Source organism: Leptodactylus fuscus, chromosome 2, assembly GCF_031893055.1.
Source record: "Leptodactylus fuscus isolate aLepFus1 chromosome 2, aLepFus1.hap2, whole genome shotgun sequence".
Taxonomy (NCBI): Eukaryota; Metazoa; Chordata; class Amphibia; order Anura; family Leptodactylidae; genus Leptodactylus; species Leptodactylus fuscus.
In genome coordinates, this window is record NC_134266.1 from 151,138,082 (window position 1) to 151,162,533 (window position 24,452).

Sequence of the window (24,452 nt, forward strand, 5' to 3'; positions counted from 1 at the left end):
GCACGCAAACTCTGACACGCCGTATACCTGCCAGATCACGCTGCACGTTACATCGTGTGAATGCACCCTTAATCTGTAAAGCTTTGAGGAAACAAGCAAAGGGGGCACAACTGAAAATATTTATTATATAGTAATGGTATAAATAAGGTTCTGGAGAGAAGTGTTTTTAATAAAAGGAGACACAATCTGGAATTAGTTGGAGAGGGAGATCAGAAGTAACGTCAGGAACAGGGGTGAACCTAGGCCTCTCTGATGACTAAATAGTATTACACCACAATTTATGCAATAGATTCTTGTACATATCATTTTTTTCAAATTTTTGTCCATGCCTCTGTCCATGACCATTTTACCAATTGAATATATACAACACCACCATGGTACAAATGGGTTATATAGGAATATAGGAATCACATCCTACAGTCCCTGATAAAAGTTCTGTCGCTTATCCATGTTGTGGACTCAAAATCTTATAACCTGACTTTAAATTCATCCATTGGTTTTAGAAATGACTCATATGAAAGCTTAAACCCTCCCAAATGTTTATTTTGTTAAGAAAATAAATTGGCTTCACTGCTGAAATATTGATCATTTAATGAACACTGAAAAGTCAGATTTTGTCGCTCACATAAAGTAATGTGAAAATCAAACCAATAATTCAGTTCAAATACAAAGATATGTTTCCTAACATTAGTGAAAGAGGTTTTGATGCTATGAAAGTTTGTGTGTTTGGATGTTTGTGAGTTTGGATGTTTGTTCCTCAATCACGCTAAAACGGCTGGACGTTTTTTTCTGAAATTTCACCCACCGCTACATATTGGCCAGGAAGGATACATAGGCTACTTTAAAAGTGGGTCACTCACCCCAAATCGCCACCGCACCTGTCCATAGTTGTCCCCAGCTCTGCTCTTGGCCCTGCCATGACGTCAGTGCAGTAACTTACACGACACTCCAATTGGTCCATGCTAGTGTCTGGGCAGTATAGAGAGCCAGCACCGCGGCCCCATAGGCTTGCGGTGCGATGTGGGCGTGGCCTGCGTCCGCGCACAGTCTGCATAAGATGGCGGCTGCCGGCATGTGGCGACCGCCGCTGACAAGCCGGCCGGCCTCACATTTACTCATGCCGGCGCAGCAAGCAGCAGCGTCGGCACACTCTGGAGCTGAGGGCGCCTGCCCGTTTGTGACGAGCGGCGCAGAAGAAGGCGGCCGCACGCACATCTCCTCTGGCCGGAGTATGAAGCAGCAGAGCCTGCAGCCCTAAGCCGGGCAGCCGCACGTACCCAGCTACTGTGCGGACGGAAGCACACACAACACTCCGCACACATGCCGGCTAATGTGTTGGCCGCACACTTCCGCAGCCTCGGCATGGTAAGTGTAGATGGAGCTGGGGGGGGGGGGGGGTCGGAGACGGAGCTGGGGTTGGCGGGGGGCAGAGACGGAGCTGGGGGGTAGGGTGTCGGAGAAGGAGCTGGGGGGTCGGAGGAGCTGGGGGGTCGGAGAAGCTGGGGGGGGTTGGTGAAGGAGCTGGGGGGGGTTGGTGAAGGAGCTGGGAGGGGTTGGTGAAGGAGCTGGGGGGGTTGGAGAAGGAGCTGGGGGGGTTTGGAGAAGGAGCTGGGGAGGTTTGGAGAAGGAGCTGGGGGGGTTGGAGAAGGAGCTGGGGCGGTTGGAGATGGAGCTGGGGACGGGGGGTTGGAGAGGGAGCTGGCCGAGTCCACAGGAGTGGGGTAAGAGGGGGGCTGGGGGGGCCAGCACCCGGGGGTCCCGCTGGTGTGGGAGGGGCCCACGCCGGGCGCAAGGAAAGGGGTGTGGGGGACCACGGCCTGCGCTGCAGGTGGTTCGCGCAAAGGTCAGGGGGACGCGGATGAAGTCGCGGGTATAGCTAGTATTTAATATTTTGTATGACTTCCATGAACTTGAAGGACGGCATCTGTGGAAGAGGGGCTGGTTTTGATTTTGAACAAACGTTCCTCCTGAGCCATTGTCTTGCGGGGTCTCCCGGACCTGGGCTTGCCAAAAACATCCCCAGTCTGTTCAAATCTTTTTTTAATTCTTTGTACTTGACGCTGAGACACATTAAAGGTGCAGCCACCTCTGCAGTGGATCTGGTCTTCAGCCTCTTGATAATGAAGGCTTTGGTCACAGGGTTGATTTTTGACATGTTGTCAGAGGTGAAGTTGTAGTTCAAGTGAAGGTCTGGGGTGTTGGAGTTCTTCTTATACACACCCATTAATTAACCGATCAATGATTGAGCACAGGGGAGGCTGTAAACTAGGATTGGGGGCATTATATGACAAGGCGACAAAACTTTTGTCTTGCCAAAATCTGACCTTTCTGTGTTCATTACATGATTAATATTTCGCCATTGAAGCCAATTTATTTTCTTAATAAAAAACACATTTGGGAGGGTTTCAGCTTTCATATGAGACATTTCTTAAACCAATAGATGAATTTAAAGTCAGGTTATAAGCTTTTGATTCCACAACATGGAGAAGCGACAGAACTTTTGTCAGGTACTGTAGGATGTGATTCCTATATAACCCATTTGTACCATGGTGGTGTTGTATATATTCAATTGATATCAGAATAGCCTCCAGGAGCTGGTTCTTTGATGTGAACTACCTCCCACTCTCGTATATCTTTTGCTTGAGGATGTTCCAAAGGTTTTCAATAGGTTTCAGGTCAGTGTTTGAGACTGCGTTCAGTGATTCAGAGAGCCCTGAAACACAATGTCATCCATGAGTTTACTTGGAAAAACAACAATTACATTTTTATGACCCTTAAATTTTCATAATTTGGAACGCGGTGTGTTACACTCATTGCCTTATGTTATCTCTCTATATTATAAAAATGAATTCTTGTCTGTCTGTCTGTCTGTCTGTTCTCTATGCGTGACCAAACGACTGGACCGATCTTCACCAAATTTGGCACACAGATACTTCAAGTGTCCGGGAAGGTTTAAGATGAGAATCCAACTCACTCGGACATACCATTCCGGAAAAACAGCTTTCCCAACACCCTGACCCCCCATTAGACAAAACAAACCTGCAAGTCTTTTACTCATATTCCAACTGCAATACACACGGTCACTCCACATGTACAATCTAACACTGATATACAAACTGAGCTACACACATCAGAAGATTAGATACACAGATCAGCACACAGTATCAGATGTCAGAGGATTACATATGGGCGTCTGCACACAGTTCCACACGCCAGAGGTTTAAATATGCGCATCTGCACACGGTTCCACAAGCAGAAGGATTAGATACACACGTCTGCACACAGTTCCATATGCCACAGAATTAGATACGTGCGTCTTCGCACAGTACCACACGCCGGAGGATTAAATACGCACGTCTGCACACAGTACCACACGCTGAAGGATTAGATACACAGGACATCACACAATATCACACGCCGGAGGATTACATACGCACGTCTTCACACAGTACCACACGCCGGAGGATTAGATACGCACGTCTGCACACAGTACCACAAGCCGGAGGATTAGATACGCACGTCTGTACACAGTTCCACATGCCGCAGGATTAGATACACGCCACTGCACACAATACCACACGCCGGAGGATTGGATACACGCCAATGCACACAGTTACACACGCTGCAGGATTAGATACGCACATCTACACACAGTTCCACATGCCAGAGGATTAGATACGCGCGTCTGCACAAAGTACCATACAGTCCTATGAAAAAGTTTGGGCACCCCTATTAATCTTAATCATTTTTAGTTCTAAATATTTTGGTATTTGCAACAGCCATTTCAGTTTGATATATCTAATAACTGATGGACACAGTAATATTTCAGGATTGAAATGAGGTTTATTGTACTAACAGAAAATGCGCAATATGCATTAAACCAAAATTTGACCGGTGCAAAAGTATGGGCACCTCAACAGAAAAGTGACATTAATATTTAGTACATCCTCCTTTTGCAAAGATAACAGCCTCTAGTCGCTTCCTGTAGCTTTTAATCAGTTCCTGGATCCAAGTTCAGTTAAGTTAGATGGTCGCCGAGCATGGACAGCCCGCTTCAAATCATCCCACAGATGTTCAATGATATTCAGGTCTGGGGACTGGGATGGCCATTCCAGAACATTGTAATTGTTCCTCTGCATGAATGCCTGAGGATTTGGAGCGGTGTTTTGGATCATTGTCTTGCTGAAATATCCATCCCCGGCGTAACTTCAACTTCGTCACTGATTCTTGAACCTTATTCTCAAGAATCTGCTGATACTGAGTGGAATCCATGCGACCCTCAACTTTAACAAGATTCCCGATGCCGGCATTGGCCACACAGCCCCAAAGCATGATGGAACCTCCACCAAATTTTACAGTGGGTAGCATGTGTTTTTCTTGGAATGCTGTTTCTTTTTGGACGCCATGCATAACGCCTTTTTTTATAACCAAACAACTCAATTTTTGTTTCCAAAATGAAGCTGCCTTGTCCAAATGTGCTTTTTCATACCTCAGGCAACTCTATTTGTGGCGTACGTGCAGAAACGGCTTCTTTCTCATCACTCTCCCATACAGCTTCTATTTGTGCAAAGTGCGCTGTATAGTTGACCGATGCACAGTGACACCATCTGCAGCAAGATGATGCTGCAGCTCTTTGAAGGTGGTCTGTGGATTGTCCTTGACTGTTCTCACCATTCTTCTTCTCTGCCTTTCTGATATTTTTCTTGGCCTGCCACTTCTGGGCTTAACAAGAACTGTCCCTGTGGTCTTCCATTTCCTTACTATGTTCCTCACAGTGGAAACTGACAGGTTAAATCTCTGAGACAACTTTTTGTATCCTTCCCCTGAACAACTATGTTGAACAATCTTTGTTTTCAGATCATTTGAGAGTTGTTTTGAGTAGCCCATGATGCCACTCTTCAGAGGAGATTCAAATAGGAGATCAACTTGCAATTGGCCACCTTAAATACCTTTTCTTATGATTGGATACATCTGGCTATGAAGTTCAAAGCTCACTGAGGTTACAAAACCAATTTTGTGCTTCAGTAAGTCAGTAAAAAGTAGTTAGGGGAATTCAAATCAATAAAATGATAAGGGTGCCCATATTTTTGCACCGGTCAAATTTTGGTTTAATGCATATTGCACATTTTCTGTTAGTACAATAAACCTCATTTCAATCCTGAAATATTACTGTGTCCATCAGTTATTAGATATATCAAACTGAAATGGCTGTTGCAAACACCAAAATATTTAGAACTAAAAATGATTAAGATTAATAGGGGTGCCCAAACTTTTTCATAGGACTGTATGCTGGAGGATTAGATACACAGGTCAGCACACAGTATCACACGCTGGAGGATTAGTTACGCGCATCTACACACAGTTCCACATGCCACGCTATTAGATATGCGCGTCTGCACAAAGTACCACACGCTGAAGGATTAGATATACAGGTCAGCACACAATATCACACGCCATAGGATTAGATACACGCGTCTGCACACAGTTCCACATACCAAAGGATTAGATCCGTGCGTCTGGACACAGTTCCACATGCCAGAGAATTAAATACGCTTGTCTGCACAAAGTACCACACGCCAAAGGATTGGATACACAGGTCAGTACACAGTATCACACGCCAGAGAATTAGATACACACATCTGCACACAGTTCTACACGCTGGAGGATTAGATATGCATGTCTTAACACAATACCACACACCAGAGGATTAGATATGCACTACTGCACACAATACCACACGCCAGAGGATTGGATACGCTCCACTGCACACAATACCACTCGCCAGAGGATTAGATATGCACCAATGCACACAATACCACACAAGGGAGGATTAGATACGTGCCACTGCACACTTTACTTCACGCTAGAGGATTAGATACGCACCACTCCACACAGTACCACATGCCAGTGGAATAGATACGTGCGGCAGCACACAGTACCACACGCCGGAGCATTAGATACATGGCTCTTAACAGAGTACCACATATTAGAGTTTTAATCCAGGTTTCCAAAGCAAGCCAGCCATTTTTCTTCACTACTTTATGTCAGCCTTAAAGGGGCAGGGCACTGTGAATGACACTGTTACACAAGGTCACATACACACAGCTTTACTCCAGGTCTCCATAACAACCGATCGCAGGTTTTTCACTGATATTCAAAATGAGATATACATGATCACATGATGCTTATGGGCACAAATAAAACGATATACAAAATACACCAGAGCAAAATTGGACAATTCTTATGGGGCCACTACACAAACAAAAAATTAAATAACCCGTGCGAAGCCGGGTCCTCCTGCTAGTTGAATATAAATTGCAATTATTTTTCCTTGGAAAAAAGGAGCATTTCATGTGAAGCATTAATTTTTTTGAAAGAATCCTTTATGCAACAACATTTTATACTCAATATAGAAAAGGATTGCTTACAGGAACAAACTATATTTAGAATTTCATACTGCACGGTATTGTAATTGCAAACACAGTGACACAATGTAAAATAGGTCTCTGTAACAAAGGGATATATTTTCTATCCAGAGAAATTATGTAAATGTCAGAAATGTGTAACTTTTTCCAGCCTATACAATTATGGAGCTATATAACAGGAAAATATTGTAAAGTATTTTGATGTTTTATGCAGGATGGACTACCTAGAGAAGAGTAAAAGACTTGAAAATCAGCTAAATGATCTCAAATTAGAAATTCAGGCCTTGAAACAGGAGGACCGGCACCTGACTACTCCCTGCCTATGGAATGGAAATCTCAGATTCAAATATGACATCCATGGAAGTGTAAGTCTGCCTTATACCGCAAAGGGAGTCTGTCACCAGAACAGTCCCTATTGAACTGGAAGCACAGTCAGATAGCCGAGGTTCATATGAATGAAAGGTTTCGATCTGATGACATCACCATTGCTATCATCCAACCAAACTCTGCTATTATCGAAAGTGGCATGCAACACACAAGTAGCTAAGCAGGGAGGGATTGAGAGGTGAAAGAATTGGGCATTGGAAAGCATTTTTGGTGTAATGAGAGTTACTGTGACTTCATTGAAAAGAAATCAAGAAGCAATAAAGTGTTTTATTCACATTTAACATTGGCTATCTGACTTTATTTATAGTTATTGTTTGAGTGACAGACTCCCTTAGCAGGCACAGAAATTGATACATTTAGGAATAGTTCAAACAGAGTTACATGAATTCTGCGTGTACACATTCCGTCGCGGCTAGCCATGACGGGATGCCAGTGCAGTGCACTGGCATCCCACTCCGGATTAGGCCCTAATGGCTATTAGCCAGAGGAAAAAAGAAGTGAGCGGCTCCCATTGAAGTCAATGGGAGCCATTTTTGGCAGTGGATTTTGAGGCAGATTCTGCGTCAACATCCACTGCCAAAAGACTCAGTGTGAACTAGCCCTTAGACTAGGGCTACATGGCGACTTTGGCTGTAACATGTTGAACTGTCTGAATTACAGCTAAATAAAACTGAAACTAGTCACTTGTAACCTGCTGGATTTCAGTCATATTGTAGCAAGGCTGCAGCGTAGCCCTACAGATCCCAGATTAAACATTGATGATTTATGATATGACGTATATCTTTTAAAAATGTCTTTATAATATTGAATGGTCTTCTTTTTAAAGGATACCTTCCTGATGCAAACACACCGCAAAGAACCAGCAAGTCCTTACTATATTTCTCCAGCTAGCACAATTCGCAGTTATATAGATTCAGAAGGGGTTTCCTATAGTGCTCCAGTCCGGATGGTACACACATTACCTAGCACCATTAATGGAAGAGAAAACCGAAAGAATTCCAGGAAGGTAAAAGCTGCCATACCTTTGTTTGTTTCCATGTAACTGGCACATTAGATATATAGACATGAGCCAATACGTACTACATATTAAATGGACAATGTACCATTATAAAGTACTTTTTATAAAAATCACAGAACACACAGCAATACTTGCTGGAGTCAAACTGTAACCAATATATAAATAGGATTTCAATGTAGTACAATGATTTCTTGCATCATTGCAGGTAGAGAAATGTGATTTAGACATCATATACATTTGAGATCCCTATCACAATGAACATTCAGACAGGTAAGTTCCTTTATTTACCACCTTCTGTCACTGATGGAATCTGTATAACTGAAGTCTATGGACAGGGGAGGAAAAGGATAGTTTCTCAAAGCAGAGACTCTTCATTATAGAGAGGCAGCTTTCTTTCACAAGACAGCTGGGTTACCAAAGTTACTATGAAGACTTCTGCCAAAAGTGACTCCTTCTCCTTTCTCCATAGACATCATTGTAAATTGTTAATGTTCCCTGTTTGTGTCTGTTATGTAAGTTGGTGCCACAAACCGTACAAACCTCAACATTGCCATTGCTTTCTCTTAAAGCCCAAATACATGGCCAATAATAAGGAAAAGCTAGTAAGCAATGCTTTGTGTGGCTACAGTATGGCCTGAATCTTGTGTGGCACCACCATTAATGGTTTAATCTATCAAATTTGGTGTACATAGTAATACATTTTATGTATATAGCACCAAGATATTCTGCAGCACTTTACAAATTGTAGCGGCCCTGCTCGCAAGGTTACAATCTGAGGTAGAGGGGGTGATACATTGGTCCTGTCGTTTTTTGATAGAGGTTACTTTCCTTACACATAAGTAAAGCTGTGTGAGCCGTCACCAGTTTCCTTTAAAGGGGCTCTATCACTAAGAAAAATCATTTTTAACTAATCACATCCTTGCATAGCCTTTAGAAAGTATATTCCACACTTACCTTTAGTATGTAGATTGCCTCAGTGGCTTCTGAATAAGTCCGTTTTTATGCATATGCTAATTAGACTGGTGCACGATACATTGTGCACCCCTTTGCTATTGTTTCCTATGGGAGGCTGCTGCTGCTGCTGACTCGGGCTTCCTGTTAGCAGACACACATAGGCGATAATAACAGAGACGAGTGCTGCTGGGAACTCCCTGTGCTGGCTGGAAGCTCATTAGCATATGAATAAAAACAGACTTTTTCAGAAACCATTGAGGCAATCTACATACTAAAGGTAGGTGTGGAATAGACTTTCTAAAGGCAATGCAAGGATGTGATTAGTTAAAAATGACTTTTCCCAATGATAGAGCCTCTTTAATGTACAGATGGTGCATGGACATATAAAGTTAGTCTGATATGGCATCATATCCTGTTGGGGAGCATGAACAGAGAAGGGTTAATTTTAAGGATTCTAACTGCAGATGAGTTTACATTATGAATTGTGATAGGCCTGTCTGAAAAGATGTGTCTTTAGTTTGTGCTTGAAACTGTAGAAATTGGGAGTTAATCTGATTGTCCGGGGTAGAGCATTCCAGAGAAGTGGTGTAACTCATGAGAAGTCATGTATACGAGCATGGGAGATTCTGATAATAGAGGATGTAAGTCTTAGGTCATTTAGTGACCGGAGAGCACGGGTTGGGCGGTAGACAGTTTTAGGAGGAAATGTAGGGAGATGCAGAATTATGGAGAGCCTTGTGGATGAGGGTGAAAAGTTTATATTGTATTGTGTATTGAATAGGTAGCCAATGTAGTGACTGACTAATGATAGCAGTGTGTGTGTGTGTGTGTGGGGAATGTGAGCCCGTGGCCTTACTTACTGATCCCCACTCCTGATCACAACCACCTCCCTAGAAGGGGAAGTGCCGTGTCCGTGATCCGGAGCAAGGATTGTTAAGTAAATAGGGCCAGTTACTCCAGTAGGAAACTTCCTATTAAAAACCCCATCAGGGGCCCACCGTGCACCCAAATGTCCCTAGGGCCCTGCGGCAGCAACTACCCTGGTATTTAGACCACTGGTTAACAGCATTTGTCAGAGCAGCCAGGAGTAGTGGGTCCAAGAGGTTTCCACACAAAATATGCAGAGACAAGTGTGCTGTTTGCAAGACTTTTCTCTCTGCATGTTTTGTGCAGAAACCACACGGACCCCGTTATAGCCTATGGGGTCCACAGGTTCTCAGGTAACCGCTTTTTAATGCGTATAGGTTTCCATTTGTGGGGGTGCTCAAGTGGATTCCCCGAATGCAGATGTGAATGGGGCCTCAGTGTGTCATGATTTAAATAAAATGGAATAAAAAAAAAAAAACCTCAACGTTTAATATTTATCTTTTATTTTCCAGCAAAATATGAGCAGGCCAAATACAAGTTTTTAATTGGCCGATCAATACACCCAACTCTAAGAAGAGCTCTTCTGTTAGAATCTCCATTGGTATCTTGGAGCAAAAAGCAGCATGGCTGTAACACAGACCACATCAAACAAGAATGTAAATATACTGTACATAGTGTAAATAACGTTAACATACATCTCGGGTCTTTATGCCATTTTCTAGTGTTCTTTGTGGTTATCTGATCCACACAAACATGAAAAATACAAATAAAATGCTCAAGTGCACAACATTCATCTGGAGGACAAATATTTCCTAAACACCTGAGACCATATGGAGTCCTGCCTAGAACAATGTCCTCTGTCTAGGTTCTTCTGTGCTTGAGTGGTATGAAAACGAATATCCTTGTGATCAGTGCAAAATCTTAATAAAAATGGACAATCTGAAGTAATGATTATTTTTATTTATTTATGGCAACAAGTCACAATGCTCACATAGTGCCAGGATAGTGCTATCTACTGCATAAAGTACAAGACTGCGCCATTTCAAATTCAGAACATATCTTTAAAAGAGGGTGGAACTTTGTTTTTCCCCAGATACAGAAAACGTCCCCCTGATGGTGAATGCTGCTTCAGTACTAACTAGGTGAATATAGTAAAGCATCCATTAAAAAAAAAACATGTGGTCACAAAAGTTATATCAAATTCACTTTAAAGGCAGTTTCTGAAGATTTTGTCCATATATGTGGGAACTGATATTAGTATAGCAGGTGGTCTACGAATCTTAAAGAAGCAGTCCCTCAGACATTTTGTTTCCTTGGCCACCACCTGTTTTAAGGTCATCTTTCAGGCTCCTTTTACATTTAATGCACTCATACTCCTGCCATCTAGCTTTCCTCATCTCCTGATCAAAGACTAGCTTGCTTTTATACTTGTCTATGCTTTGCTAGTAATCCCTGAAGGTCTCAACACAATGCAACTCTTCTCTCTATTATTTTCCTAAATAATCTAAGAGACTACATTTATAGTTAGGCAGGCTGAGCTGTGTGACAAAACGGTCTGCTTAGTAGGGGCAACTCGGTGGCTCAGTGGTTAGTGCGGCAACCCTGGAGTCCTGAGATCAAATCCCGCCAGGAACAACATCTGCAAGGAGTTTGTATGTCTGCCTGTGTTTGCATGGTTTTCCTCCCATACTCCAGACATATTGATAGGAAATAAAAAAAAACAAATGTACATTGTGATCCCTATATGGGGCTCACAATCTACATTTATAAAAACCCCCCAAAACTGTCTGCTTAGGAGTAGTGTTCCACTTTCTGGACAGTCTAACAGGAAGAGAGACAAACGTTATTGTTTGTATAGTAAAAAGTTGTACAGTTTTTACAATACACTTTCTGGATCAAATGCTCACAGCTTTCTAGATCTCTGCTTGCCAATGGATTTAAAAAAAAAATAAAAAAAAAAAAAAAAATCATGTGATACAGTCCATGGTCATGTGATGGACATACAGGTGCGCAGCTTGTTACCAGACAGATCCATTTACTGAGCTGTGACTAACGTAGAATTGATATAGAAGTATATTGGGAAATTGTACAACTTTTCATTACACAATAAGATGCATCAAACTGGACACTCCCTTTAAGTATTAGCTCCAGTAGATTTTTAGATCAAAATGAGATCACATGACCTAAGGGAAGATAGAAAGTATTAAGTAAACAGGGTAATATTGCTTGAAATATTTATTTATATATATATTTTGGGGGAATAGGTACATAATGATAGAAAAACACTTGTATTGTTTTAATGACTTCTGAAAGCTGTCAACCATTGCTGCCCACTTGAAGTGAATATCCACCTTTTAAATGGAAGTCTGTCAGTAGGAAAATCTAATTAATGACAGTACCTTATAGGGCAGCTTCGGCACTTTACATTGTCTTTATTTCTGCATTACAGCCTCATTTTCATGAAAATCAGGTTTAATCTTATGCAGATTAGCTGAAAAGTACTTGAGGGGCATTTCTTGTTTATTCTGCTCTAGACAATTGCCCCTGACTGCCGCTCATGGCTTGAGTGAAATTTCCCACCTGCACACACAGTCTGGATCACCCGGGCCGAACACAGTACTGACTACACATGCCTCTGGTTGCCAGGCTGACGAAGTAGAGCAGGACAACCGCTTCTGATAAAGCGGTAGATGTTAATCAAGGGGGAAGCGGTTGAGCTGGGTGAAAGTTAGGGGCGACTATGTAGAATGGAGAGTGAAGCCCTGGCAGAGGAAGCCACACCCCTAAAGCATTGTTCCACTAATTTGCATATAAATAAAATGTGTTTTGTGAAAATGTAGTTGCAATGCAGAAGAAGAAAGGTATTTGTCTTAAGTGTGTAAGCCACCATACAAGGTGCTATCCTTAGTGTGAACAATTTTCCCACTCACCGACTCTCTTTCATACTATATTCATCTCAAGCTTTAGTCCTTTAGCCACGTAAACACAGAGTAGCCTAAAACAAACAATAACATCCATGTTGCATGTCAGATTTGAAGTATTCTATCGCAACACTTGACACCAGCGACAAATCCTAAATCTACTGATGGCAAATAAGGCAGGAAATCCTCAAATACATGTTCGTTGCGGTCCACGTTTCATCCGCATAGTTTCTATCAAGCATTTTTATCATTTTAAAAGTCTATAAACATATTTAATATAGATACAGGAGCGCCCAAACAAGTCTCCAGGAAATGCATTGCACTTTTTAAAACCAATGAAAAGGTCTATTCTTATATAAATTCCGAGACACATGAATTACATTTCTTTATCAAACCAAAAATCAGATTTCTTTAAAACACATACCTGTTCGCTAGCATTTGTTTTTATAGAACAAGATGCCACTCATGATAACATTATATAGTCATGTTGAAGCAAAAAACATGGCACCAATAAAATCATGTGCCAAGTAACTACTTTGAGAAGGCTGTAACTCTACATGGCAGTTCACTGCTCTAAGTGCGTATTCAGACAGCCGTACCATAAAGGCTGGACAATTAATGGAAAAATAGGCAAAAATCGTAATGAAATCCATGCCATCCTGTCTCATGCTGCTATTGACTAATGCATGTCACTACCTGTACGCTATCTAATCAGGATCAGCAGCAAAGTGTGGCATATAAATAGGGGGACGTGGCAAGGAAAAAGGACTGGCCAAAAATAATCAATCATTCTTTCATTTCAATTGTGGTAAAATGTTCAATTAAATCAAAATTTGGATTATCATTGTCCAGTCCTACAATAAGGCCTATATTACAGCTGCAAATCAAGTCTTGAATGCAGGTTTAATGACCCAAAGTAGCTGCATCATAGTTGCAGATGTAATATGGTTCCTATAACATGCCCCTATTACGGCAGCCTAAATGAGCTCTAACACCAATGTCTTCTACCAAAAATCGGCACCCATCTGATATGGGTCTACTTCTGCTGTGTTAATCAAAATGAAATAACTCTTCGCTTTACCAAAATTTCCATAAAAAATATAAATTTATACTTTTGTTAATAACTTAGGAGAATAGGCATATAAACATCCATTAACAATACAGCATTCTGTAACTTCATTCTAAAACTCTGATAAAAAAAACGCAGTTTTATCAGATTGGTTTCCCTAAATAGTCACATACAAAGGTATGCAAGTGATGCTCTTTGAAGAGACACTTTAATACTTTCTGTGCATTTTTGGATGCTCTTCTTATATTAATAACACATCCTTACACCAATCAGCTGTTCAACAAGACCATTTTCTCATTCTTGGCCCAGTGACATCACATCCATTGGTCATAGGTTTATGCAGCAGCTCCATCTCATTCAAATTAACGGGACTTCATTGCAATTCCAAGCACGGCCATTTCATGTCTGTAAGATGCTGTGCATGGTATGCAGTGAAGAGGCTTCAGTGCTCCTCCAAATGCTAAACAGGTGATCAATGAGGATGCCAACTGTTGTCCCCAACTTAATGACCTATCTGAAGGAATAGCGCTCATTCACAGGATCGAGTGTGCAGCCGAGGCACTGGCTCAGTTCCGATATGTTATTGTGCAGGCTCCATAACTAGTGGAGCATCAGAATTGAGATTGGGCTATAATTACCCTGCACTCGCCCTGCACACTTCGCCCTGTGTATAGTCCCGGAAAACCCATTTAGGCGAGGACCCCACGGGTCGGAAATGCAGCGGGAAAAATCACGGCGTTTTACAGTAACTACACAGTGGATGGGATTCTTGCAAATCCCACGCCCACTTTGTGGTAAAAACCACAGCATGGGCACGCCACGTTTTCCAAAACCGTCACGGTTTCGGAAATTGCAACATGTCAATTATATTTACGGAAACGCTGGCGGTTTTCCTATCGATATAACTGAAACAGAAAGTTCACGGAGGAAAACTCCATGAACTGTTTACAGCGCTGCAGGAAGAACCGTGATGCGTTGACGTTGCGTTCTTTCCCATAGTGCTTTATAGCTGTGGGTCATCGTGTAAGGCCCTTAGCCTTAGGGAGCGTTCACACTATCGTCGGTGTCCGACAGCTAGTGTCCGCTGCTAATGTCCGTTCAAAATCTTGTACGTACATTAGCAGCGGACACTAGCTGTTTCCGTGACATTTTGAATTGATTTAAATGGACATGGGGTGCGTTCTTTTACTAACCTTGGGTGTCCTTAACTGTCAGTTCTCAAAGATGTCCAACTTTTCAAGCGGACAGCAAAACCTGACATGCACAAGATTTTGAACGGACATTAGCAGCGGACACTAGCTGTCGGACACCCACGATAGTGTGAACGCTCCCTTAAGCTACTGTGTGGAACCAGTTGAATAGGGTACATCGGAGGAGCACTGCAAACTGCTGTGAGGACTCCCCAGTCAATCAACATCACCTGGAATATTGGCAGAGTTTCCAACAAATAGCTGCTCAAGATGCTCCTCCCAAATGTCCTTTTCAGCTGGAAAACAGGCAAGTTATACAGCCTTCCCCAAAATTCTAGCCCTGAGAGCTCTAAAGTGGATACCCTTAGCACATACAATGTAACCCATTACAGGAATCTGCTCAAGACAAAGCAGTAAAAATGTGTGAAAAAAATCGCTCAGTTGCACTAACCCTGATGGATCTTTATACCTTTAGAATACTTTAAAGCAAATTTGCACAAAAAGTGAAGTCTCTGTAGTTATTTCATCAACAACTTATTGGCAAATTAGAATTACAGATAAATAATTCATACACGCTGAAGCATTGTTTATATGTCTTTTGGAGTAAAAGTTAAGTATTGTGAATATGAAGCTGTCCGCCGCTCAGGGGCTCAAACCATCTTGCGCTACATGACCCTCGTTTCACCAGGGCAAATTATTAGGTTATTGTTCTTATTCCAGCTTCTCGTCTCCTTCTTCTACATCCTTCAAGCTGAGAACTTCCAGGGTGCCTTTCCCTTTTGTTTCGCAACGTATCAGCTCATCAATTTCTCTAAAGCAGCCAGGATCAATCAAACATACCTAATAATATGAATAAGAAGATACATATTTTACTCATACTGTATAATACAGATCAAAAGAAGAGAATACTTAATTTACAGCAATACTACAAGGATGTTCCAAGCTTCTGACATGTTATTTGTGCAAACACCTGTTGGATTAACAGTATTTTCAGTGCACATCCGCAAATACAATGCTTCCTCATGCCAAAAGGAGTATGATGTATTAGGGAAATAAAAGAAAAATTGATTTTTGAATTCGCCATAACATCCTTTTCTTGTTGTACTCATTGGGGTATACAGCACCATAGACCTGCCCAAAAGATGTCACTTCCGCCTCTGCACAGACATTGTCCTAACCAGTTTGTACAGCAGTAGTAAGAAACAGACACCAATATAATAAAAAAAAGAAAAAAAAAAGAAAAAAAGAAAAAGAAGAGCACAGAACTAAACATCACCATGTCTTGAAACTCACCAAAGCAGCCCCAGGCAGGAACAACAAGAAACATGAGTGAGATCAGTGCCCCCCGCCCCACGTGAACACAAGGAGAACAGAATATTACAGCGAGTACAAAGATCCTTTTTTTCATTGGGGAAAACAGCAGCATGGAATGTCCTAAAGCAGTCCCAGAGGGTGAAAAATATACAGCGACAAAGTAGTGCACAGTCACTGACAGAACCTTACGACCCAAGCTGGGGAAGGAACGACAACAGATGGAACTGGAAGGCCCCATTAAAAATGAAAAGAGAACCATGTGGCAGCCTGGGCGCGGAAGCCTGAACAACCCAGGAAGCTCCAGCAGCTGTAGTAGAAGGAGCAGTCACACAAGGAGGTGGGTAAAAGAAAAGAAAAAGAAGATTTCTGTATGATGTCCATCTTTCTAGTATAGACCCTAACCTTGCACCAACTGCAGACTGAATCATTAAAGAAAATGTAGAAAAGCATGTCCAAAATATTGCCAAAAACTGGCCACAAAGCAAGGAATGCTATAAAATAACTTTTACACGCATATATAATTCTCCAGGCTTTCATGTGGTCCTGGAGGTTAGCAGTCTGGCTAAAGTTTAGCTGGAGGTTAACTGTTTTTATAGTTGAAATGTCATCTAAGTCACTAGAAGTTGGTCGCAGTTGGCAAGTCGCTGAGTAACTAACAAATAATGGCGAGAAATTTACATGGGGAGTATAAATTAGTATGTTATACTATAGGCAAAGCACTTCTGCACACTGACAGGTATTTCCACCATGAGATATCAAAGGCATAAGCTCCAACAAACTCCACCACTATCCCAGTCAAGTTCCCAAAAGCTCCTAGAAGAAGTGAATAAGTGGGGTCATACAGGCATGACCATTTCTTTAAGACAGCCAGGGACTGTTTACGAATAAGAACTGGGGCACCACAGTGGCTCAGTGGTTCGCACTGCAGCCTTGCAGCGCTGGAGTCCTGGGTTTGAACCCTGCCAAGGACAACATCTGTAAGGCGTTTGTATGTTCTCACTGTGTTTGTGTGGATTCCCTCCCATACTCCAAAGACATACTGATTGGTAAAATGTACATTGTGAGCCCTCAATCTCGCAATCTACATTAAAAAAAAAAAAAGAAAAAAAAAGAATAAGAACTATTCAGTGTCATGTCTAAAAAATTCACTGAACTGTTAGACCGACTGTAACCTAAGTGTCTCTTACTGTAGTATATGCATTACTTACAATCTCCAGCTCTTGGTCAAAGTCTTCACTTTCTATGTGTTTTATCAGAGGCTTCAGCTTTTCTTTCAGTCTCTTCCCATCCTTGGCAGGTAGGATGAAACGCAGTCTCATGTGAGCTCGCTCTATCTGCATAGTTTCTTTAAGTTGCTTTATAACTTCCAGTGCCTTGAAAATGTACATATACAGTATATAAACAATAAAGGACATTCTTACCAAAATAACAGTCTACTAATTTTTACTTTTCTTTTTAACTATTGAGATATTTAACTATGCGATAAGTAAGATGGATGACTTTAGTCACTGCTCTCTGGGTGAGGGCTCTCATTGTTATCTACAGCTCTGCCTGCAGGACAATCAGTTCTAGTTCCAGCCAGTCTGTTATCACTCTATGTAAACACAAAGATAACACTGAGTCCATGTGTATAGAAGCAAGGTAAGTGTTCTACACTAACCTGCGTACAGTAATATACATTTACAGTGCATATTATTTGATATGCATTATATTACCTTTCTAGTTCATTATAATAAATAATCTCACAGAAAAACCCCTTTAAAGGGATCCTATCATTGGATACCCTTCCCCCCCTCGATAACACGTAGGAATAGCCTTAAGAAAGGCTATTCTTCTCCTACCTTTAGATGTCTTCCTCGCGCCGCCGTTCAGTAGAAATCCGGATTTTCTTTGGTATGCAAATGAGTTCTCTCGCAGAACTGGGCGCAGTCCCCAGCGCTCAAACAGCACTGGGGGTGTCTGTAATGTTGCAAGAGAAATCTCCAGCGACGCCTACGTCTTCTTCTGGAACGCCCTCTCCTTGTGTATTCTTCCGTCCTGGCTTACAATCTTCTAGGCCTGACTGCTCATACCCGGGCCACAAGAAAATGGCCGACACTGGGAGAGGGTGTTCTAGAAGAAGATGGAGGCGACACTGGAGATTTCTCTTGCAGCATTAGGGATGCTCCCAGTGCTGTGCGAAAACTCATTTGCATACCGAAGAAAACCGGGATTTCTACCAAACGGTGTTGCAGAGAAGATATCTACAGGTAGGAGAAGAATAGCCTTTCTTAAGGCTATTCCTACGTGTTATAGAGAAAAAAAAAAAGGGTATTCAATGATGGGATCCCTTTAAGTTATTAACTGTCCCTCTAAATGTTGCCAAGTAGAGTCCATTTCATAAATGGGGAGAATTTACTAACTCATCTACATTAGTTTTCTGGCCTTTTGGTAATTCAGGTTCACCTAAAACCAGTTGGATTGGAAATACAAGTGTTAATAAATTCCACCCAGGGTGTATAATATGTATTTTACACACTGGGAAAGGAAAGGGGAATGGAATTCACCAAGACTAGTATCTAGTATGCTAATCTTGATAATTCATGTACGGTTATAGAACGAGCTTGATTTATGACACGGTGCACGCCTCTTAATTCATTTGGGTGCCTTCACACAGAGTAATGCTCCGCACATTTTGCTACATTTTACACGTGTAAAAATACACGTGTAAAATGTAGTAAGCCATCGAGTTCAATGTTTTTTTTCCCGTATAATGCGTCTTTTTGCGCGCTCAAAAAGACGCGCGTTAAACCCCCCCCCCATTGAACTCAATGGCTAACTACATTTTACACGTGTATTTTTACACGTGTAAAATGGACAAAAAGCACGGAGTGTAACTCCATGTGAAGGCACCCTTAAGTGCATCCTCTGGTGGGGCAGTGGTTGTGGTGGAATCTATGCCAAATTGTGGCTGGTGTAGATTTCATGCATCATTTGCACCAGTAAACGTTAATCTGAAAGGTTGGTAGCCTCTGGCACAGGGGGTCCAAATGTTGGGGTCCCAGTGGTTGATATTTGCATCCCAGTATGAACAGTGGATGGGGGAAGGTTTGAAAATAATTCCTCCGCTTTATTCACTTCATTTGGGCTGTCAGAGACAGCTGAGCACCTACTTCGGCTATTTCTGATGATCCCTTTGACATGAACAGGACAATAGGAGGAGAAGAGGATCCGCGCTGAAGGGTCATACAGGAACAATCGTATGGATATGAGAAACTTTAATGAAGTGAATACAGTACAGCACAACGCGTTTCGGGTTGTAAAGAACCCTTTTTCAAGTGCAAAATCACAAGTACACGTTGGGCTGGATTGTTTTCAGATTTTCCTGTACGACCCTTGAGCGCGGATCCTCTTCTCCACCTGTTGTCCTGTTTGCCTCCCGGTTATCCGGCGTCTGCTGAAGGAACAGCTGCCACTCTCACCAGAACCATTCACTATACAATTGTGATTTTGGGTGTTGTGATCCTGTCACAACCCCATCAGGTGAGAGGTCAATTGCTCGTTTTTATTTAATTCAAGATCTGTTCCATTCCAACAGTGTAATACTACACTTAGTACGTTCGGTGTCTCTCCTTTCTCTTTTCATATTTGACATGAACAGAGCAGGGATGTGCGTTTCTGACCAATCTGTGGTGCAAAATATCTCTGATCTCATGATCGTGGGGGTATCAGCGGTCAGATTCCCTAACAATTATCAAGTTATCCTCTATTCTATTGATAAGGGTTAACTTGTGTGTATGGAATGCTTACATAAGAGTGGACAAGTGCCTCAACAGAGACTACAGAAAAATAAGTTTGTCAGCTCAAGTGTTTTATGTACCCAACCAAAATTATTGTAGATAAAAACTCCTTAACATTTGCAACATGAACAAATGAGGAGGGAGTTGGAAAAAGGTTTTACTTACTTGCTGTTTAGTACTCTTAGTTGCTTTAACTGAGTAATGGATGTCTTTCATAGCTCTTTCAATGAGGTTTACAGTGTATGGCCTCTTGGTCTCTGGATTCACACACTTGTCTGCTACAATTGTTGCAATATCCCGGAACATTTGTTCTAGCTGGGTACTCCGTTCCTTTTCAGAGACCTGCAGCTCTCCCTTTGACAGAATCTGTTATATAAAATATAAAAAGTTAAATGTACAATTATATCTATATAGCCAATTCAGGCAAAGAAAATGTTCTCCTTTCCTAAACCATGGATACTTGACTAGCAAACCACAGCCCAAACCAGGACTGCGCCTGGCATCTGTCCGGACCCCTGCCTCCTAGCGATTTCATGACAGTGGTCAGAAGACACATTCATCGCCCAACTACTGTCCCCCAAATCATGATACTTTGCAATAGTACCAGGAGGGATCAACAATCATTTCTGCTTCCTGCACAGGAGAGGCAACAGGGATAAAGCTTCTTAATGCCTCCCCACACAGTATAATGCCCTGTTAATACATCTCACATAGTGTAATGGAGCCTTAGTGCCCCCCACAAAGTATAATGACCCTCAATGGGGCAGGGATTGGAAGGGTACTACTGATATATCATCAATGCATAACACAGTATACAATGATTGCACAATATTGGTTAGTAGTGGATTCCCTAGGACATGATGGACATATTGAAAAGTTGATTAATTACTGTACAACCTGTATTTGTACGTTCCAGTACCTGTTTGCAGATTTCTGTTGCATCTTCTGTCCCAAAAGCTTTGAGTAGATCCTCTTTTTTAGCAACTTGCCCCTTAGACACATTCATGAATACAGAGTTGGTCTGTAACACTTCATCAATATCTTTCTCTCTTAAAAATAAAAACAAAAATACATTTCAGTACATTCATTTTCATTACGTTTTCCAGATGGCTTATTGCGAGCCTACTGGTAAAGTAGTATGCCATAGAGCTTTGAAAATTAAACTACTAAATAATATATTTATACAGTGCTGCACTTTACAAATGAGAGGGTACACTAACAGACAATATCAGACATTACTATATAACAAAACAATTAACATATCACTTATATGGGTGTGCTGAAAATAGAAGAGCAGATGCCCATTTTGGTAAACACTAGTATCTCCCATGCCTTAACAATTCTGTCGTATCTTTTCTTGGAGCTCAGCATTGTGTTATTCCAATTGTCAATACCCAATTGACAATTGGGTATTTCCATATCTCTTCACCCCCTCTGCCCCGACTGATCACTCCCAGGTATCAATGTATTCATCAACTACTAGGAATATCCGAGAAACAGCACATCACAGAGTTATAAGAAAATAGGCTCCAGAATTGTTATATCATAGCGAATACGTGCATTTACTAAAACAGACAGGTCAGAGGTGACAGGTACTCTTTAAATGCAATAAAGAAAAACCTCAAAAGTCTGCATGCATTTCATTGAGAGATCTGTCTATGCTAAAGACAGGCCACAGTTTTTAAAAATATATGGAGAAGAGAGGGGAAGAAGAAAGAAGATTGAAGGCGAAGCATATTGTAGCAGATAATAGTAAGATTTCTATCTCACCAGGTTTTTATTCATATACTAGCTTTTACCCGCGACTTCGTCTGCGGTGATTTGAGAATTGGGCGGACACAGACGTGTGAAACTGTAAAAGTGCTTTAAAAAGTTTGGTGGGCTAACAAATGTGATGTGTTATATTGTGTATGTCGTGATACAGACAATGTGATGTGTTGTATTGTGTATGTCGTCATACAGACAATGTGATGTGTTGTATTGTGTATGTCGTCATACAGACAATGTGATGTGTTGTATTGTGTATGTCGTCATACAGACAATGTGATGTGTTGTATTGTGTATGTCGTCATACAGACAATGTGATGTGTTGTATTGTGTATGTCGTCATACAGACAATGTGATGTGTTGTATTGTGTATGTCGTCATACAGACAATGTGATGTGTTGTATTGTGTATGTTGTCATACAGACAATGTGATCCTACTAATATTATAAGTGTGAAAGTTTGTGTGTTTGGATGTTTGTTCCTCAATCACGCTAAAACGCCTGGACGGATTTGCGTGCAATTTTCCACAAACATAGTTTTCCCTTAGGATTGAGTCACAGGCTACTTTTGGTGCCACTAAACAACATGGCTTCCTAGCAGGAGACTCACAAAAGCAGGACTCCTAGCCCCAGCTATAGACTCACACACACTGCCTGGCATTTCCTGCCTCAACCTGCCTGCACACTCCTTACTGTCACCTCAGGAGTAGCCCTCACTCTACTCACTCACATTTACATATAGCTTTCCACTATATAAACACATCACATTGTCTGGAAAGCTATATGTAAATGTGAGTGAGTAGAGTGAGGGCTACTCCTGAGGTGACAGTAAGGAGTGTGCAGGCAGGTTGAGGCAGGAAATGCCAGGCAGTGTGTGTGAGTCTATAGCTGGGGCTAGGAGTCCTGCGTTTGTGAGTCTCCTGCTAGGAAGCCATGTTGTTTAGTGGCACCAAAAGTAGCCAGTGACTCAATCCTAAGGGAAAACTATGTTTGTGGAAAATTGCACGCAAATCCGTCCAGGCGTTTTAGCGTGATTGAGGAACAAACATCCAAACTCACAAACATCCAAACACACAAACTTTCACACTTATAATATTAGTAGGATACTGCTCAGTACTTGTAAGACCTGCTAAAAAACTGCTATAAAAGAACTATAAACAGAGGCGTAACTTGAGGGGGTGCAGTCGCACTGGGGTCCAGGAGCCGTAGGGGGCCCATAAGCACTAGCATCAGTATTGAGATTCCAGCTTCCATCTGGCCCATAAACCAAGGAGACCCACAGATCACCAGAACCACACTAAGGGTGCATTCACACTACGGAACGCCAGCGTGTATCACAGCCGTACACGCCGGCGTTACAGCAGGGCTGCCGGACACTTCCCATTCATTGCTATGGGAGCCGGCATGTGAGCGCTCCCCATAGAAATGAATGGACTGCTTTTTTCCATTCATTTCTATGGGGAGCGCTCGCATGCCGGCTCCCATAGAAATGAATGGGAAGTGTTCGGCAGCCCTGCTGTAACGCCGGCGTGTACGGCTGTGATACACGCTGGCGTTCCATAGTGTGAATGCACCCTAAGGTTGATTAAATTCCTTAGCACCAGTAACCATCACTATAAAGAATTTACTGTAGGGATGAGGTAGGGGGCCTCGGACTTTAGTTACACCACTGACTATAAAGTAGTAGAACTCGTATGGTTTTCTCACTTACACAGCCCCTCCTCCCCCCTTCATAGACTTTGAATTCTATTTGCCCCTTTTTAAGCAGGTGGTGGTTCTGCATGTGCACTGCTGCTTCATGCTTAGTGTAGGAGACTAAGTTCACACTTGTGCGGGAATCCAGCAGACCAAATGGTGGAGAGCCATTCCGCTAAAACAGTGGTTACTTGCGGACTCCATGGACTACAATAGGGTACACTGGGTTCCCGCCATTTTTATATGACATTGATGGAGAGAAAAGCCCTCTGTGCAGGAGTTTTCTCTCTGCTAAATTTGGGAAGACTCTCTGCCAGAGATGTGATCCTAGGCTCAGACTGATGATAGCCAAATTCTATCTCCACCATCAATCTCAGAAAGACTGACTGGAGCAAGACAACTAGTGTACAACTGTCCCTCCATTCAGAGGGGGACGGGGACTGGTGGTGGTCCTAAGCATTAGTTGGTAGATCACAGAAGACCTTTGATTACCAAGGAGTCCTGAGGAAAATCTGCCATGCACAGATCCAGGAGAACCATCAGCATCTGCTGCCCCATAGTACCCCCCATCAACACTTCGTGTAGGCATCCTGGTTACTATGGAGACAGAGGTCCTGCAGGAAGCCTAAATCATAAGGGGCACATCTCGAGCAGCCCTCACACGTGACCCTGTTTGTGTGTCAAGCCTCGCTGTCAGCTCTGCCCGGCGTAGTCACGTACCCGCTCTGCTCCTAATCTGCCCATACATTACCATATAGATGAAGACTGTATACTCACGCTCCGCTCCTCCAGCTCATAACCTTGTTCTTGTAGCAGGCGATTTCAAATCTCTTGCCTCCTTTCTTCATCCGCACGACGGCCACATTTGTTAGGCGAATTTGGTTGGTGGGTGTAAATATAGACATAGTCGCTGTCGCCTCTGTCGCGTCTTCCTACCTCACAGTGAAAAAAACAACGACCAGAAACCGCAGCGCTGCACAAGGCGTAAAAAACTCCCCACAACTCTCACTCGCGGCCGCCACTCTCTACGCATGCGCATAAGTAAGCGCAGTAGCGGAAGCGCTTCT

The 24,452-nt window shown here is 42.3% G+C and overlaps 2 protein-coding genes across 2 annotated transcripts in view; one reads left to right on the forward strand and one right to left on the reverse strand.

The window, feature by feature from the left end:
• Nucleotides 1-10,212, forward strand: part of LOC142195302 (merlin-like) — a 48,301-nt gene extending 38,089 nt beyond the window's left edge. Inside the window, exons 16-19 of the mRNA XM_075264948.1 lie at nucleotides 6,640-6,790; nucleotides 7,639-7,818; nucleotides 8,036-8,100; nucleotides 10,164-10,212. Coding sequence (XP_075121049.1) covers nucleotides 6,640-6,790; nucleotides 7,639-7,818; nucleotides 8,036-8,071 — 367 coding nt within the window. The 3' untranslated portion in view covers nucleotides 8,072-8,100; nucleotides 10,164-10,212. The remainder of the gene's footprint in view (nucleotides 1-6,639; nucleotides 6,791-7,638; nucleotides 7,819-8,035; nucleotides 8,101-10,163) is intronic.
• Nucleotides 10,213-10,596: 384 nt separating this feature from the next.
• Nucleotides 10,597-24,408, reverse strand: SBDS (SBDS ribosome maturation factor). Its single transcript, XM_075264934.1, has 5 exons — nucleotides 24,163-24,408; nucleotides 20,844-20,973; nucleotides 20,090-20,290; nucleotides 17,354-17,518; nucleotides 10,597-15,671 (listed from the first exon to the last, which is right to left on the reverse strand). Exons 1-5 carry the CDS (start codon nucleotides 24,288-24,290, stop codon nucleotides 15,543-15,545), a joined length of 753 nt encoding a protein of 250 aa, XP_075121035.1. The 5' UTR covers nucleotides 24,291-24,408; the 3' UTR covers nucleotides 10,597-15,542.
• Between the last annotated feature and the right edge of the window lie 44 nt (nucleotides 24,409-24,452).

Coding starts and splice junctions, on each gene's coding strand:
- SBDS (XM_075264934.1), bottom strand. CDS start 24,290: ATGTCTATATTTACACCCACCAACCAAATTCGCCTAACAAATGTGGCC. Junction 20,974..24,162: donor ATGAGCTGGAGGAGCGGAGC/GTGAGTATACAG, acceptor TTTATTTTTAAG/AGAGAAAGATATTGATGAAG. Junction 20,291..20,843: donor CAACAGAAATCTGCAAACAG/GTACTGGAACGT, acceptor TTTATATAACAG/ATTCTGTCAAAGGGAGAGCT.